The sequence below is a fragment of the Empidonax traillii genome, unplaced genomic scaffold, assembly GCF_003031625.1.
Source record: "Empidonax traillii isolate 1590-97213 ecotype Southwest subspecies unplaced genomic scaffold, ASM303162v1 scaffold20:size5563877, whole genome shotgun sequence".
NCBI classification, from domain to species: Eukaryota; Metazoa; Chordata; class Aves; order Passeriformes; family Tyrannidae; genus Empidonax; species Empidonax traillii.
In genome coordinates, this window is record NW_020955213.1 from 1722738 (window position 1) to 1741636 (window position 18899).

The following is an 18899-nucleotide window of genomic DNA, read 5'->3' on the forward strand; positions in this document are numbered from 1 at the left end:
ATTCAGTCATCTCATAGCAACGGAAAATATTATTTTATACTTAAGAATAAAAATATATACAATGTACACACTAAATCACTGGATTAAAAGCTTCACCACCTATCTATGTAATTGTACATCTTAACTTTATTCTATTGTTTGAGATTTATCTTTTCTCTTCATTGCAGGAGCCAAACATGACAGTACTGTACCCAACATCACCAAGGGGGAAACCATATGATTATATGATTTGATGGAAAAGAACAAAAAAACTACTGCTTAAAGAAAGCAATTTTATAAAGCTCCATCCTCCTAAGCTTAAACCAAAAGAGTTCATTTTAACCACAGGGTTTATTCAGGTTTGTATGGCCTTTGTAATATGCTAAGGTGCTTATTAATAGAAAACGCAATGTTTAATACATGGCAGTGTTTTGCTTCAGCAGAACACTGTAAAACTGCTTGCAAGAACAATTTAGTGCAGAACTAATATTCAATGTAAGAAAAAGTGGTCTAATATTTAGTGATTTCTCAGATTCTCAGTGAGATTATAATCTTAGAAAGGCAGTATTTAAATGAAAGTTATTTCAGGAACTGTCAGTAAACTGCTTAACACCTTCTCTCGGCAGTGTTTGTGGCCTAAAGCAGGCAAGTATCCAAGACAGGAATTATTAAAAATTGTTACAGCTCTAGTGTTGGCATTTCCAGTGGTATCTCAGCAAAGGAACACGTACAGTCTGTTCACTACCTGACACAAGGAGTCATTCCCCACTATTACTGTCCAAAGTCTCGGGATGTTTTTTGGTATTTGAAGGTCTATCACAAGAAATTAGGGAGCTTACTGGAACTGCCACGTGTTTCAGGTGCTGTCAACCATGATTACCACTCCTCAAACAAAGAACTATAATGTTCATTTTTCGGTACTTAATTGTCCTGCCTCTCTCTCCTATAGAAAAATATCTCAGTCTGATAGTCAAGTCATCTAGGCAAGTTCTAGTGAAACTCTCATTGTTTTGGAATATGTTTCCAGTCTGAAGTGCCAAATTTCTTATTGGGCATGATCTTGGACAACTGCTGAAGCTCTTTCTAAAGCAAACTTTATTAGCCTTAATCATGATAAGTTTCATCAGTCCTGGAATAAATGACATTTTACTTTATCACATTCTGTAGGTTTATCACATTTGGCCACATCAAGCCTTTTTTACTCAAACAAATGGATTTCTCACAGGAGCTTTCATTTAAATGTGGACTAAACCAGAAATATGGATGTATGGGTGTTCTACAAGAGTTAAGAAGTAATGGCATTTTTAACTTCTCCATATTTCATACTTGATCTCATAGCTGGTGTTTTTCAGTGCTAGAAATATTCAACACTTTGAAATCACTCAGAAAATTCTCAACTCTTGACATTCACCTAAAATCAGACTGAAAATTACTTTCTTTCAACATATGATATGCTCTTAGTTGGGTGATGCTACTAATCTTCAGTGTGAAAAACACAGCCACTGAAGACTTGATGCCTAACAATATGCAGTAGCCTAAGGGATTGGAATTTTGTCACGGGAGCCAGGAACAGAATCTAAGCTTCTTTGTCTCTATCCAGATCCCTTTGAACTGAAGAAGGTCTTGGAGCTGCAAATCACAAAACTGGTGAGAAGGGCACTGGCACATCTATTTGACACAAAAAATGCTACCCAGGTGAAATCTGTAATGGAGCAAATTCTGTACGTTCAGAGCAGGAGGCAACAGCTGCTCCACAGAAACATGCAAGATTCCTAACAGGAAATGGTTCCTGTTGTCTAGATCTCTTTTTGACAGTATTTGCTACATTTTGTGCTTCTTAGCAGTTAATAACCGGTTTAAGTGTGGAAACACTGGTTTTAGTATGTTTCCATTTAGTAAAACATAACTCTGGTCATTCTTGTCACGTATCTAAATTTGTCTCTGGATATCCATGTGACATATCTGGAGCATCTTTTCTTCAGCCGAGCCCTAAAGCATCTTACACTCTCTATTCTTAGACTTTATTGATGCTTAGACATCTCCAGAGCGTATCTGAGCAGGGACTGTCTTTGTCCAGTGACAGCAGAAATGTGCATTTAAGTAAAGTGGTGCAGGATTTGCAATGTCACACAGAGTGGAAGGTCTTGCCAAACAGACAACTTCATAGTGTCGACTTTATTTGTTTTGCAAGGACTTAAGAACCCTGGTAAGTGCTGAGTGTGTGGTTCTATGGAAACCAGGTATGCCAAATTGAATGCTTAAACTGTTAACAATATTCTCCACAAAAATCTCTTTAAAAATGATCAGCAATATGAGGATGTCTTCTTTTCATTTTTGCATTCACTTTAGTTTCTTCTGTCTAGGACCACCAGGATGTGCTACCTACATCCAGAAGAAAACTGTGCTGCATTTGCTGATTCTGGTAAGACTTGGAGCAAGCTATGAAATCTAAAAATCAGTTAAAATGATGGTGCTTACCCCGCTCTGTGTCATAGAGGTACACAAACTTTTCCCACTTATAATACGTCAAGAGACTCAAGATGGCTCCTTTTAACGCCGGCCGCATCTGGATGACAAACTGCACATCTGCATCTGTTGGGAAGCTGGGCGTGATGAAGGATGTATGAAGGGCTCCACAAAATGACGTCAGTGTGTTCATTGACATCTGGTCATAGAATCCAAAGATAGCATAAACTCCTCTGGAAAACTGTGAACAGACTAAGAAAGACAGACAAGGGTGTGAAAATCGGAAAAACACTGAATGCAATCAAACTTTCAAAGTACATTTGAGGTAAGCCTTTTAACCATTCCTGATATTACTCTGTATGATGCAGCAGATGGAATGAATTAATGAGATAATATATACTAATTTCAGTGTAGCAGTAAATTGTACCGACTTCGTAACAATTAAACTAGCCTGAATGCATTTTTGGTTGTGACTTCTGATTATAATCCATCTCTCCATATTCTCTAAAAACAAACACAGGATTACATTGCCTGTCTGTAAAATACCTTCCCTCCCTTGACAGCACCTGGAGAGCTCTGTTAGCAGCTACACAACAAATGTCAGCTCTGCCTAAAAGTCAAAACATTAATGTGTATCCAACTTTGATTCAGATCTGATTCAAAGAACTCTGGATGTTTTATTCCCTTATAGTCCACAACTCTGAAATCTCTGTGTGGTCTTTTTCTCTGAGAAAATACGGTGACTTCTTATCTGAGTCTTAAAACCTTCCGGAAGCAATTTGGGAAGTCTGTGGCTTATTACATGACCTCGCAAATAAGTGGCACATATTGTTGCTTCATAGGACAAAAGTTGGTATCCCTTAACCTGGAGGCTTTTAGTAATTAACCATTCTGCTGTCCTGAGGAAGTAATTTTGTACCAGAAAATAATCCAAAAGCAGACAAAGGTGTTTTTATTCACACACTTCATTATTTCCCATCCTTTCCAGAGACTGAAGAATGACCATTTTGGACAAAACTGAAAGTATTTCAATTCATAAACATGGCCAGTTTTATTGGAGTTGCAGGAAAAAAGATGTTCTTTGTTGTTCAGCTCCGTAGGAAAAGTGCAAACTTCTTGTGACCCTGGGTTCTTCCCATGGAGGGATTGTGCATCAGACATAGCGAGGGAGCCTGATCTGTGAGGGGCTGGGACTCTGGCTCACAGCAAACACTGTACAGCTGAACACACCACGGCACAGCAGCACTTCTAATCAAACCACTGCTGGACTGAAAAGAGCCAGTCCTACTTGTAATGAAAATAAGTCTCCCAGAAAAATGTTCACTCAATTGTTATGGTTTTGCTTGCAATGAACTGGATTTAACAACAATTTTCAACCAACCCCATAAATACTTTTGCCAAAATGCTCCATATTTAACTTTGCAAAAAGCAAGAGCAAGTAATTACCAGTAAGGAAGATCTGACTTCTACACATACATACAGTTACTTCCGAGAGAACCATCATGAAACACTTCCCACCATAAATGCTACCATTCAGAATCGCTAAAGACTGTTAAAGTAATTTTAAACAGGATTCTCCACAACATCAGCTCACTGACAGCATCACGGATAACACCTCAAACTGGCAGTCAGGTGTGAAAATTTGATTTGCTTCCTGGAGGTCCAGATGTAAAAATAAAAATGCTATTAAGGAATTTCTTTAAGTGTTTAAAATACTGTAAGAGGACATGACCAGCTGTGGATACCAGCAGCAAATTGCAGCTGGTGCAGACACAAAAGAGATGCACATGAGACACAGAGAGGAAATCAGAAAAGTTTGCCGAAGTTCTTCACTACAGTAAAAATAAAAAGATATAAAAGAAGCTATAATACAGTAAGAATTTATTCCCAGAGGGATGACTGAGGAATTAAATACACTGTTTAAAAAGGCATTTTGTTAAACTCTATACCAGCAGGATATAAAGTTGAAAAGCTACCATTAAAATTATCTACTGAAGTAACAAATAAAAAGCATTAACTCACAGGTGGAAAAAGGAAAAAATAAAGATTACATTAGAAAGTCTGGCAGTCTCCAAATCATTTCAATGGTCTGTAAACCCTCTAATTCCATGTGAATAATCAATGGAGTGGAACTAGTGGAGCTCAGTGTCCTCACATACACTGAGCCTGCACCTCACAGATCAGGCTTCTTTTACATATTTATTAATGGCCTAGTTTACTAGTTTTTATGTAGATTCTGTACTGCAGAAAAAAGCAAGTATTCCAGGAAACATCCCTTCTTGCAATGCAAACAAAACATTCTCAAAGGTCTCCTGATCCTAAAAACCCAGAGTATTTCAAACAATTCTGGGTTCACCTACTATTTCTTCTCAGGTATGAGGTATAAGACTCAGGATTACTTTTGATCTGTGACTCAACTGAAATCACCCAGCTTTGTATGGACACTGCATCTGAAAAAAGTCACACAGGAGCCCCAAAAGCCCAGCATGTTATCCAGGCCTAGGATGCTAATGGAGAATACAGATTAGCTCTTATTACGAATGCTGGTTCCTACACCCCATAGAGTCAGTAAAGAAGAGGTGCAGCACTGAAGAGAACGGACAGTGGCTGGCTCCAGTGTGGACAGTTCCTCTCCCCGTTCCTCTGCCCTGTGCTGGGAACCAGCTAGAAAGTGGTTGGCTTTGTGCTCTTTCTTGTTCTTAGAGATGTGGCACCAAGGCATTGTGGCCAACAGTTTGAAAATCGTTCAAAATCTTTGACCTTTGGACATAATTCTGTCTTTCATGGATGTTTTAAAACACTGAATTAAAATGTATTTTCATAGCAGATTGTGCTCTCTTATGCAAAGAATCTACTCTTAATTTGTGAGTAATCTGAAGGAAAAACAGAATCTGGGAACAACCTGACCATAAGCAGGACCTTCTCCAAATAACACCTTATAGCCACCATGGAGCTGCTGCTTGCACGGAGGCAAGAGCTGCTGGTTCAGCCTTTCAGGTGTTTGCAACTGTTTTTCCTAAAAATTCTGGAGGATCACCAACAATATCTTGTAACAAATTCAAGGCCCTATCCAGTCATATTTCCCCTGGTTCAGGTTTGTATTTACTGCAGATTTCAGATTTAACCCTTTCACAGACTATCTGCCATCTATCAGTAGCTTATTCTTTATGATTATCCTGCATGCACCATAGGGTGACAATTTCATTTTACTGACCTGTTTAAAAGGCAAATAAACCTTTGTTTCTATAAGGGAAAACTAAAAGGCCAATTGTCTTGGTCCTCTGTGTTTATTTGCATTTTTGAACTCACAGTTTTGTTACAATTTTGTAGCATTAGGTCTTTTGTATAGTTTGTGACCTAAGAACCTATTGAATATCCATGAACTCAAAGCCAAACTGCTATTTGTTTTCCAAAAAACAAATGTGTAATTACATTAATTTTAATTATATTATTATTCTAACATCACTGGACCACAAGGAAAATTTTAAAAACGATAAATAACTAAACCTTAGCTTTTACAAAGTACTTTCTATTGACAATCAGAACTATCCTCATGTTTGAGTAAGAATATTTTTCCTTAATTAATCACAGTTGATTTATGTTTGTTTTTCCCTATTTGAAAAATGCAGATGGTAAAACACATACTTTGGCTGTTAAAGACATGATTTGGACACATCCTGATGCAACCTCACTCCTCAAGAAAAAAAAAAACAATTTTTTTGCTGAGCTATGCCTGTATGAAACTGCCTTTAATTGATTGTGTGGATGCACATCTCTTTCCAAGGAAAGCACACAAGCAAGTTCCTTTATAACCTGATCCGAAGAAGTTTCAACCTCCACAAACAAGGGAGAGAGGCCCTGAGCAGCAGTTCTCCAACAGGAGATCATGATAAGCCATTATTTTGGCATTAGGTGTAAGGCGAGTATTTATTAATGCTGATTTTACACTGGGCTTGTTCTCACAGCACGTGAGCTGCCACATGCCATTGTGTTCAGGAGAGGAAGGGTACGACAGAAGCCTGTGAATTCTCAAGCATGTCAAGAGAAGATAAGAAACTTTCAGGTCATGACAGACTGGTGTTTCCTGCCAAGGAAGGAAAACACTCAGAGCCAGAGTGATCACAGTGGTAAGCAGAATTTACTTTCGATAAAAAACAAACCCAAAACCAAGCAAACAATATCCCACTTAAGCCACATAAATAAATCTTGGTTTCTGTACTGAAAGCAGCTGAGCCATCCTGTCAGTGTAACCCAGTGAACCCAGACTTCTGTTTTACTTGCAGTTCCATCCTCCCTCCAGTCAAGTCAGGCCCACCACTGAAACCTGCTAAGATTAACTAGTAAGATTTTTTTTCACCCAGACCCCAGGAAGGCCGTGGGCCAGGACCTCAAAAACGCCCCATTTCACACAAGTTCTTAGGTGATTTGTGTCTTTTTAAAATTTATTTTTGCTAGCTAATGGTATTTCATTTTTCTGCCTTTTAGTGACTGTGAGTATTCCTGACACTGCAAGGTTGTTCAGGCTCTGGCATCTCCACTGTCTACTGCCTGGAAGCTAAAGCCAAAACTTCTCTCTGACACCTCTTTTTTTTTTTTTACTTCCAGTCTTACTACAAACAACTGAAGCGTTACTACAAACATTTACGAATAGTTTTAGATTTTGCTTGTTTAGAAAAAAGATGCATAAAGCCAACAGAAGAGATATGTTAATGGCAGATCTTAATATACCATTTCCACTGGATGATATCATTAGTGACTGAATTGTAAAAGTCAGCAGGATCCTCCACTGCCATACAGGATCTAAGAGCCAGGTATTTTAAGAGTCAGGGTTTGGAGGTTACAATACTATTCCTTCTTCATTGCTCTTTTTATGAACCAGTAATTTCTCCTTTGTCCATATCAATTTCTTATAAAGTATGTCTGACAAAATCAACCTGTGTCAAAGGGGCACTGCTTCAGTGACACTCTCAGAGCTCTGTGGGAGGAAAGGAACTGCTGGAGCTCCATCACCACGGACATTACCGTGTGCTGCTCACACAAGTTCCTCGGGTCTGTGTTTCCCTCAGCTGGGAAAATTTTATTCCTTCCACTTTCTTCTGCCAATTGTCTTGGATTCCAGACAATTCTCACTGCCAGCTTCTACCAACAGACCAATGGGACTACTTTACAGTGGAATAATATGCAGCATTTTCTCTGAGCAGGTGCCATTTCCTGTCTAAGGCTCCACCCTCTGTCTTCCTTGCTGTAAATAATGCAAGGGTGGTCATTAACATCACTTCTTACAGTAAACCTACAGTCTGGCTCCTAGAGAGACAAACAGTGCCTCTACTGCTTTCTTCCACTTTCCCACTGAATGAAAAGGCACACTCTCCCTACCTTGAGCCCCGACGAGATCAGCACAGCAGTGCCCCGGAATGCAGAATGAGATACTTTCAGGGGGCTCCAGGCAATCAGATCTTTAAACACAAACTCATCATATTAAAAATTTAAAATGAGGTGAACTGCATTTTTCTATAGCCAATAAAACCATCTTTTACATTTTAATTAAGACACGGAATTCTGACATGAAGAAAATATTTTACTGTACTGTTTAAAATTTAGGTGAGAAAAGATGCATTTCTGAAAAAAAGCATTTCTGGAATAGTTAACAGTGAATATTCTTGGGGGCAGAAGGGAACCAAGGAAGTTACAACTTGGAATTGGATACAAATCTTCCTGAGGTTTTGGCTGTAACGTCACATCTCTTCCTACCTAGAAATGGATATGAACTCAGAAACACAAAGAAATACACTCAGAACAAAAGAAAGAAAACCCAGCCCAAAACCTCACAGCAGGACACAAAACAAAATCATGATTTACTCTTGTTGCTTCATTTATGGCATCAGTTTTTGGAATGATTTAACTGCAGTGTTTTATCTAGTTCTTTTTATAAAGAACTACTCAGCTTGCTTGCTTCAACCTATCTAATGCCTTCTTCAAACATACACGCTTCCTTCAGTTTGCATTTCTTTTTAGGAGAGCAAATAAAATAAAACCAGCACATTCAGGCACCAGGAGGGGGATATTATTAAATTGCAAATGAAAGGCGTAAGGATTATTCCATTCATATTTTACAAACCGTTTACTGGAAAGCAATTCAAAACCCATGTTCAGATCCAAGCACGCCCAAACACTCTCTGGTCAAGATCCTGTTCAAGATTACTTTGGTCACCCTATCACAGCTCCACTACTCACTATTAAAACAGTCTTTATTTCTTATCTGCTCTTCAGGATGACTTTGGAACACCAATCCCAATTACAGTTCCTCCGTGCTGAGTGCTGCACAAATACATTACCATAGGCCTGGTTTCCTTCATGTGCCCAATTATTTATGACATACTTGACTCATTAAACTTTACACATTTTGGCTTTTACACGTACCACCACGGTCAAATAAAACCCTAACAACGTACATGAATTTGCTGTGTGCTGGATCTTCCTTTCACACTGAAACATTTGTGTGAATTTTATGAGGGTATGAAAAATGCCAGCTTGCAATGATAAAAATAAAACACTTAGGTTGTAACAGTGTGGTGGGAACACCAGCAGCACCAAGTCTCACGCCTGCCATGATGCCAAGAGGTGCCTGTGGAGACCTACAGTGGCTGCTCGTGAGAAAGAAGTGCATCTCTGCAGTCAGATCCTTTTAGACAGAAAGGCTGACAAAAGAAAGCTGCAGTTTCAGAAGGTACTCAGTGAAATGCAGCTGATGTCCACTCAGGTGTGAGGTATTTGTCCACTAGCGTACCTTTAGTCAGGTAAAGGTGAACCACATCAAAACCTCTCTGGCCCCACACTTCCAATTTGATACATATGCAAAGGAAAGCTTTGGTATTTAAAAAACTAGCTAATATATTTGAAATGTCAGCAAAAGGACATTCTTAAGCACTAAACTGTCAGACAGACAGTTTGACGGGCTGAACACAACCTTGATTGTCCTGGGAAAGCTGTGCTTAACTTTCTGAAAGGTGTTCTAGTCTGAGAGTACTGCAGGTACCCTAAGTAACTTGGAAAAGGCAATGCTACCTGTGCTGCTATTTTCTACTCACTGTTTAGCTCCCAAGATACTTCCAAACCTAAGATGGTGTAGAAAATGAGCTACCTCTGTTTTCAGATTACTAGCCACAAAGCTCAAAAAAAAAAAAAAATTTTTTTAGCCTTGTTAAAACTTAAGCACAAGATTAGTCTCTTGTCCCTCAAACCTACCAAATTATAATGTATGTTTTTCATTATAAAAAGAAACATCACTTGCCATTCAGAATCTCTGTATTTATGACACATTTCTGATGGCAGCAGAAATCCACCCAGTTTCCAGGAAAAGTGTCAGCCTCTTATCAGAACTTCCAAATTATAAAAAGTTTTTGTTTACCTGGCATCCCTATCACACACTGATTTTTTTTTAAAATACCATGGATTCTGAGCACTATGAGAGCATTCCTTTTGAAAAGCTATGAGTCAGATTATCATGACTCATTTTGAAGTATAATCCATTGGCGTTTGAAAGAAGCAAAATAGGGGTTTAAAGCTTAAGATGAATTAAGGGGGAGAGGAGATATATACGTGCCATACAGATCAACTGATTTTTCTGGAGGATGATTTAAAAAACATGTTAGGTATTTAAGGACTATACTTAAGTACGTGCTGATCAAAGTACTGCATTATCTTGCTTGTGCCTTTAGAAGATGGAGTTCAAGCTTTCAGACCAGGCCCCACAAATTATAACCAAGTTTCCTGTTTTCAAACCCATCCTGGCAATTCACATCTTCTGCTGTTAACAGACCACGTTCCACTCGGATCCTGCCACCCCTCCAACCTGCTCACAAGGAAGTATTCCTTTCAGTTTTAAGGGAAACATATTAAATACAATTTTAAACAAAAAGTTTTTAGAAAGAGGACTTTGTAACACTGCTGCAGAACTCAGATTTGTATTATCTGTGAGCTATTCTGCTTTCTGCCCATGGCGGTCCTGACACCAAAGCAGATATTTGGAGGAGGAGCAGCAAGAGGCTCCTCTCTGTAGACAGTTAGACTCACTGCTGGAGAGAAATGGGAAGGCATCAGTATCTTCCTTTTATCCCCTGATGAAGAGATGTTTCTGCTCAGTTACTCCAGGATGATCAATGCCTTGCCAACAGCAGCAGTATGTGCAATGCCAACACTCTCCTGACTGCAGCTCCACCATCCTGGATGCTTACGATTGATGGCATGGGCCTCCCAAAAATTTAGAGAGTGTTAGAGACTTAACGAGTGGATGTAAAGCAGTTCCTTGAGCTTTGCCCTCTGAGAAAAGGCTTAGCCTGTCCTACACCCATAACCACACACTCCTTTCTCCAGGAAGCACAGAAGATGAGCTAACCCCTGTGTGAGGGAGCCAGAGGACCTGGCAAAGCTTTCCCCGTGAGAGTCTAAATATATTCACAGCAAACAATGATCATTTGCGTCCTTCACATCTGAGACTCCGATTCCTGTTTCGTGACTAATCTCTGCAGAAACATGGACAGTCTGCGTGCAACACAAATAGACAACACTCACTCGAGTGAAATAACTTGTTTCCATCTGCTGCGCCATTTGAAATGCTTTTAATTTTAATCTCGTATGTTATGCCAGCATGCTGTGATCACTTTAGATTGTAACTGTATCTCTTATTTTCCGAAGCAATTTTTCTAAAAATATTGGTCAGAGGAAAATATGAAAATCCCTGTTCTTTCAAAAATCACTCACTAGAAAATTTAGCAGCCATTTATTTGCAGGCAGCCAATATACTCCTAAGATGCATACCCAATATACTCTACTAATATGCATATTCTAATAAACACAGTAACATTTAATAGTTTAATATAAAATCATGAATGTTTCTGAACTTTCTTCAAAGTAATAAGAGTCCCACAAGCCATTAAGCACCCTGTCTTGGAACAAAAAGACATGTTCAAAAAAGCGTTTTTAATATGAACATGACAAGATGTGGTAGATCAGGGAGTACCCAAGCTGCTATTGTTACCATCTTCAGAGATGATTTATCTCACATATCTCGTCAGTACTTCAGACAACAGGCTAAGAGAAAGAAAGAGCTTTGTGGTATGGAGTAAAATATAAATCACACCCATCAGAAAAGGGCAGCATTTTGCAGCTGAGGATGTTAGGCAGAACGTAGGGTTGAATCAAAGCACAGCAGCTGAAGGCAATGCTGTGCCTCAGAGCTGCAGATCAGCAGCAGCTCTCTCCAGCATTCCAGTACTCTGAAGGGATTTCTTGTATCACTGGAACATCTCGGTATGGAGGAAGTAAAAAGGCAGAGGCGTATTATTAAATGTATGCTTGTTCAGCAGATCCTTCCCTAAGTGATTTCAGAAGTTGACTTCATTCTGGGCCACTGTGGTGAAAGGCAATAAATCAAAACAAGGCTCTGGCAGTGTGATGGAAGATGAGCTGAGTCTGCTGAGGTGGTGCCATTTATAGGCCTGTGGGGATATATTACAGAGGATGAGATAGAAGAGGCAAAATGGCCAACACACCTGAAGCACTGAATGGGGTAAAATTCACCAGGAGGTGAAGGCCACAATTAAGGTTGTCCAAGGAGAAAGGGGATGCAAATGCCAAAACAGCAGCTGTGCAAGCAGCCTCCAGCTCTGGAGGGCTTCCAGTTGGCTGTATGAGTGCAGAGCATGGTGCTGGCTGACAGACAGCCCAGTTTACCCAAAGCAACAGTCCCTAACACTTTCCTGGAGGCTCTGGAATATTATTCCAGCAAGCACTGCAAGTACATCTCGGACCAGTGGACTGGATTTGACACCTCTGTATCTCTGTCCCCAATGTACTCAAGGTTCATGGGGCTATGCAATTCTCACCCAGTCCTTGTGTCCCACTGCTGTCAGCTTAACGGTCTGAGAGGCTTCATACCAGTTAACACAGAAGAGGAAACAGAAAGGCTGTGAAAGCTGGCTTCAGCAGCCAGGGAAATTATTGGAAGATGCTCCTTAGGTGTCCAATAAAGAGCCCACCAATGTCACCGGAGAAGTTCACATGGAATTCAGCAAGAGCTGGACTAGAACTGACAGACCTATTGAGTACACTGAAAGAGCAAACTACAAAAACGCAAAATTAAAATCCCAACTGCCCTTACAAAAGCATCCCCCATCTATTTTTACTCTCTCTATAATTTCTATCTGCCTTAGAGTCCAAAGAGTCCTTCTTGCTACCAGCCTCCTGGACCTTCACAATCACATCTGACAGTAATTCACAGACCAGTACCCTCAGCTAAGCCAGTGCCTTATTTACAGAGAACAACAAGAATATTATTCTTTATAAATTATGCATAATCACTATTTATCAAGCTGGGTTAATTGGCACATAACAAAAGAGCTGTCTGGTGCACAGCTGAATAATATGGAAGCCAAAATTGATGGAAATGGTACAGCAAAAGCCTGATTGTGAAAGAAAAGTCACATTGCTACATGTTAATTCTTAACTGATTGCTGCCCTTTCAAAGGAAGAGCGGGCAGCCAAGAGAGACAGACCAAGTCTGAAATTATTTGTTAATCTCAGAGGGTTTGGACAGATTGTCATAGCTTTAAATACTGGTTTAAAGTCCCAGCCAGCTGCATAGTGAGATGTTAACCTGGTGCAAATGTATTTTCTGTGTTCCACAAGACACTGCTACATTCATAAGAAGAGAACAATCTCATTAATCATCAACAACAGCATGAGACTGTGGTCTGCAGGGGTACGTGTGATGGTGACAAGAGAAGTGGGGCTCTTCCCACATTTTCAATTGACAGAGAAGAGCTAAAGGCCTCATAGCAAAGCCAGACAAGCAGCCTTTTGGTTCTACTCAAGAGGTCCTGGAAGTCCTCATCAGAAACCTGGTGTGCCATGAGACGCTGGCAGTGTGGGGCAGCCCTTGACTTTCTCTAGAACCACACACACCTGAAGAACCACAGTTTAGTCAACTTTATTCTACATGCACAGAACTGTATCACTGACATCAGCAGGGTTTTACTAAATGTCCTACATCCCCAAAGCTGCATGCACAAATACATGCACACGCTTAGGTGTTTCCATGAACAGACACAGACTGAAGGATGTGATCAAGATGTTGACTCAAAGCTGAACATCAAATCATCAAGATGCTCCCTCTGGAAGGAGGTCCCCTTTCCATGATGCATTACAGTCTAGCTGAATTAGGGGTACTCAGATGATTTAGTCTGATTTACACCACTACACCTCCACACTTTCCTAGTATGTTCCCTACTAACACTTACTAAAGTCTCTCCTAGCAGTAGAACACCTGCAAATCTATGACTTCAAAGATCAGCCCTTTCTTTCCTCTCTCTCTCTCACACTTGCTAGGAGAGTTACCAGAACATGAGAAGACTGCCATAACTTTCATTCCCATGAGTCAGAAGCTCAAACACCATTCAGGCCAGAGAATTCTGCTGTGATCTCACCATGTTTGTGGTCTCATCAGCATAAATACAAACAGAGAACTACAGATATTTTTTAAAAAATTTGGATTAGGTTATCCCCATTACATCTCCTCTCTATCAGAAACATGGTTACCAAACATTAGCTTTCCTCTGAAATTATTCTGACATTTACCAAAGTTACGAAGTTACACACATTGTTCACACCACGGCTCATCATCAGTGGGCTACAGTCCATGCTTTGCATCCATACCCTCCTATCCAAGAGGCTCCTAAGACTGAATTCTTGGTGCCCCTTGAGCAGTATAAAGTGACTCATGAAAGAGCTTTATGTGCCAAAGCATCTTCATTGTCCTCTTTTTTAAATCTTTACTGCAAACATATTCTGATGTCTCGGGCAGTTTTTTTTGATTGAAAAAGTGGAATTTGATAGATAAGACAGTGTGTGCTGCATATCAAATATTCACAAAGGTTAATACCAGTGATGGCATGAATTTATGTTGATTCATATGTACAGTTAACCAGTGTGCTCACTGTCAACTTCTTAATTATTTTATATTACAAGTTTCTGGTACATGATTTAATTTGTTTCAAACATGGGCCTGTTTTAATGCACCAGTTTTTTTGCATGTAAACAAATAACACTTAAATAACTTGGTTGCTATTGAATAAATCCTTCTTCAACCTACTTTTTAATCATCTGTATCATGGCCTGCTTTTCAACTCATTCCTTAGCCTCATGGTTCACAGATGTGCTCCATCTCCACAGATGTATTAGCACCTTATATCCAAATGCCTCTGTAATAGCAGCATTTATTAGAAGTATCAAAAAATTCTCCTCTCTGCCTTTGCACAAGAATGACTAAATCTGCTAAAAACTTGTACCAACAAATTCCAAGCATCCTGCAAAAACACTGTGTCAACTCAGAAGAGAAAAGGAAAATTGAAGCAGGGGAAGTTCAAAACAACAAATTTGCTGCAACAGTATCCAAGCTTTTTCTGGTTTGGGAACAAAAATTCTAATCCTTATGGCAGAAAATAGGCTTGAATTTCTAAGGAGTAATGCACTGTGGATCCTTCCCTCAGTAAGTCACTTCAGTAAACCATCCAGAGCTCTTAATCACTCTTTGCCATACCAAAAGGAATCAGCCAATTTAGGGGGCATTGTTCAACCAAGGAACAAGCAGATGAGTCTCACCAGTGTCTCAAACACAACTGTGCAACACCCAAATCAGTGCAAAGTTGGGAGAAACAGCCTTAAAACAGCTGTGTGTATCTCCATGACAGCAGTCCTGACATCCAATCTACGGGCACCGAACAGCTCAACTGCAGCAGTTCGGATGACAGACGGCAATAAATTTGTTTGCCTTAAGGAATTTTCTCCCAGGGCTGTACCGTTCCTCAAGCTCTGCAGTGAGCTGCAGGATGAGCTTTTTCCAGCAGACCATCATCACCCTGAAGGCCTGTCCCCATTCCTGCTTATCCCTTGCTTGCAGCACCACCTGTTCGGGGAGGTCAATCATGGAACAAAACTGCACCAAGGATAGGAAGAGTCTTACTGAGAGATGACAAACTGGAGAGAGTTCTGGGTGACCTGACTGGGCTCTTTAGGCAGGGAAGCCCTTATTCACAGTAGGAACAGACAACAATGAAAGGAACCATTTCATGAACTCAATGAACTTGATTAATTTTTCATCGGCCTTTCAAAAAAGCTTTTAAAAAAATCAGCTCACTATGCACAGCAGAATAGGAACTGAAATGTGACTACAGTTAGAGACTGTAAATAATGCCTTACTTTAATTTAAATGTACCCATGTCACAGAATCACAGAATGCCGAGTTGGAAGGGACCCACAAGGATCATCAAGTCCAACCCTTAGCCCTGCACAGGACCATCCCCCAGAGTCACACCATAGGCCTGAGAGGATCATCCAAATGTTTCTTGAGCTCTGTCAGCCTTGGTGCTGTGCCCACTGCCCTGGGGAGCCTGTTCAGTGCCCAACCACCCTCTGGGAGAAGAACCTTTTTCTAATATCCAACCTAAACCTCCACTGACAAAACTTCAGGCCATTCCTTTCGGTGCTGTCACTGGTCACCACAGAGAAGAAATCAGTGCCTGCCCCTCCTCTTCCCCTCACAAGGAAGCTGTAACTACAATGAAGTGTCCCCTCAGTCTCTTCCAGGCTGAACGCACCAAGTGCCCTCAGCCCTTCCTCACACGGCTTCCCCTCAGGGCCCTTCACCATCTTTGCTGCCCTCCTTTGGATGCTCTCTAAGAGCTTAATATCTTTCTCATATTGTGTCACCCAAAATTGCCACAATATTCAAGGTTAGGCTGCACCAGTGCAGAGCAGAGAGGGACAATCCCCTCCCCTCAACTGGCTGGTGATAACTTGCTTACAAAAAAACCCCACCAAAACCTTCTTAAATTTCTTCTGTACTAATTTCTTACAAAGTAACTCACAGCATCTTCCAGGTTTTATAGATTAAAGACTCTGAATTTTAACTTGCAACTTTCAGTGCAAATTCAGAGTAGATTTAAAATAAATATTTTTTCTCTTGCTAGAATCAGTGTAACAGCCAACAAAAGAAGTATTCACATCATTCAGCAAATAAGCAGCACACCACAAACTGAGGTTCCAAACCAGGAAACCTTTATTTCTCTGCACCACAAACATACTTATCCTTATGTATCTCTACACTGCCTGTTAAGACAACAAAAAGGAGTATGATAATGTGCATTTGTTTAAACTGATACATGGTATGGAATTAATGTCAGGCTACTGCTACTGAATTTTCCTAGTCTGGTTTTCGAATAGACTCCCTGACAGGATCAAGCTTTTCAAAGCAGCCCATCAACAGATTATTTTTGGACTTGAAAATTTTGCAGGTCTTGAGTAGATTTATTTGGTGAACTCAGGTAGTAAAGCTTTTCAGATAGATTAATAGACTAAGTGAAGAGTCTTTCTAGACTATAATAGGAGACTTAAGAGACCTCATTCTCTAAGAAATGTCAGCTATAGGCACAGAAGACTTCTTTGTACTCTGATTTTCTCCATGTATTTTCCATTTACGTGAGCCAGTCCAAGCCCTCCTCCCCACTGGCAATGTTATCAGAGAGACAATACCTTTCTATAACAAAAATAGCACAGAAACTTGCATAAGAAAAATGAATTTGATAACAATAGAATGAGTTTCTCATAATAATTTAATAAATTGAAGACATGAAGATTTAAATCCTCCAGAAGAGCTGCATAAAAGGGATTGATGAATTCATCAGCTCTTCCAAGCTTCCCCAAGAAGCCCAGACAATATTTCTTACCTCCTGTTCTACAGAGATCACCTACAAAAGAAAAACAGGCATTCAGGTCCCTCTATTATGCTATTCTTTGCCTCTGGGGCTAAACTCACTGTTGAATCTGCTGTAAGTAAATGTGAAACATTTAAAAATATTCCAGTTTGTTTCTAATCTTGTAACACCCTTTCTGGTTAGGAGCATGGTTCTGAACACTGGATATTAGGATACTATTTGAGCATAGAGCAAATTACTGACCTTTATAGTTTTCCACTAAGCCAACAAAAGTCTGCAAAAACATGCCAGAAATGCAAACACAGTTAGGCTGTCACCAGCTTTAGTTAAGCACTGACAGTCCAATATTTCAAGAAGTCCTGAGACCTACAGAAACCACACCAAACAAACCAAACGACGAACTCCATGGACTGAAAAATCCCAGATTATTTTGCAACCACCAAAATAATTCAAAAACGCCTCTTCGTGGCTATCAATTTTCTGTCACGTTGGTGTTATGAGTGAGGACAGCAGGAAATAATTTTACACTGAGTATGTGCAATCCATAAATTAACACTGCCTCTTTAAGCACAGAACCTTTGGGATTTTATTATGTTTTAACCTACGTTTGATAGAAATTTTTCATCCCATCAAAATTATTGGGTTATACAAGGACTTGGGTGGTGGCCAGCTGATAGGAGCCTCCTCTTTAGTCTGAATCTGCCCTCTTATTTTGTGGAGGGACTACAGGAACAGAAAGAGAGATTGACAGAAATGGGATAACTCAGTAGCCATGAATATATGGCTACACACTACATATTAGTTCCAAAAGAAGCAAGAGTGATTTTATTTGTGTTCTTCATAAAAAAAAAAAAAACAAAAAACAAAAAACCCAAAAAACACAACAATTTCCCTTCCATAAAATCTACCCATGATACAGTAGTTGAAAATCTTTCAAAACAGTATCAGCAAACTCACCAAGGTTGTGGTCTAGAAGGGAATATTTTCAAGCCATTTCACATCTTAGAAAGAAGTGCAATTTAACTGTCCTGGCTCTGCATCCTTTTCTAAGCTGTGGCTTTCCTTCACTTACTTGGTCCTATTCTTCCTCCCTCTCAGCCCCCTAAACCATTCTTAAATGAACAGTATCCTGCTATCACAGAATTAACTTTGAATAAAAACATAAGAGGGAGACTATTACTAAGGAACAAAGATAAACCACTGAACTGCCACAATAAAAATATTTTCTTTTACCAAAAGGACGGTTCAAACGAATGTAAATAAGTTCAGTATCTAGGATTTTCATGACTTCAGCTAAGCAGAATAAATGTGCTGGGTCAACCAATAAGTGAAACTAATCACGTTCTACAGAGCTGTACCCTCCTGACAAGCCGCATTCTCCAGCCTCTTTCTAAAATGGTTGTATCTACAGAGTCCATTCAAACTTCCCAAATGAGGGAGTGAATCCAAAGCACAGTCAGTTAATTAGAGCCAACGACGTGGGAAATGCAAGATAATTATATTCTTTTCCTAAAAGATTTATTTCTGAATGTCAGTTTTGGGAGACCAAGGGGGGAGCAAGTGAGAAATTAATCTCACCCTGGAAAACTTAGCTCGCCTTTGTGAGACTCTCATAAGGAATGAAGTAATAATACTGTGTCACTTATTAAGGAACATTACTGATTACAGTAATATTACACAAAGTTG

General features: G+C 39.8%; 1 protein-coding gene across 5 annotated transcripts in view; it reads right to left on the reverse strand.

The window, feature by feature from the left end:
* The window catches only part of GRIA3 (glutamate ionotropic receptor AMPA type subunit 3), a 143513-nt gene that overhangs the window by 105626 nt on the left and 18988 nt on the right, over positions 1 to 18899 (reverse strand). For all 5 annotated transcript variants that reach the window (XR_003572822.1, XM_027898249.1, XM_027898241.1 and 2 more), the window contains exon 3: positions 2458 to 2697. Coding sequence is in view for 4 of the 5 variants with exons in the window: in XM_027898249.1 (XP_027754050.1) it covers positions 2458 to 2697 (240 nt within the window). In the remaining variant the exon portion in view is untranslated. The remainder of the gene's footprint in view (positions 1 to 2457; positions 2698 to 18899) is intronic.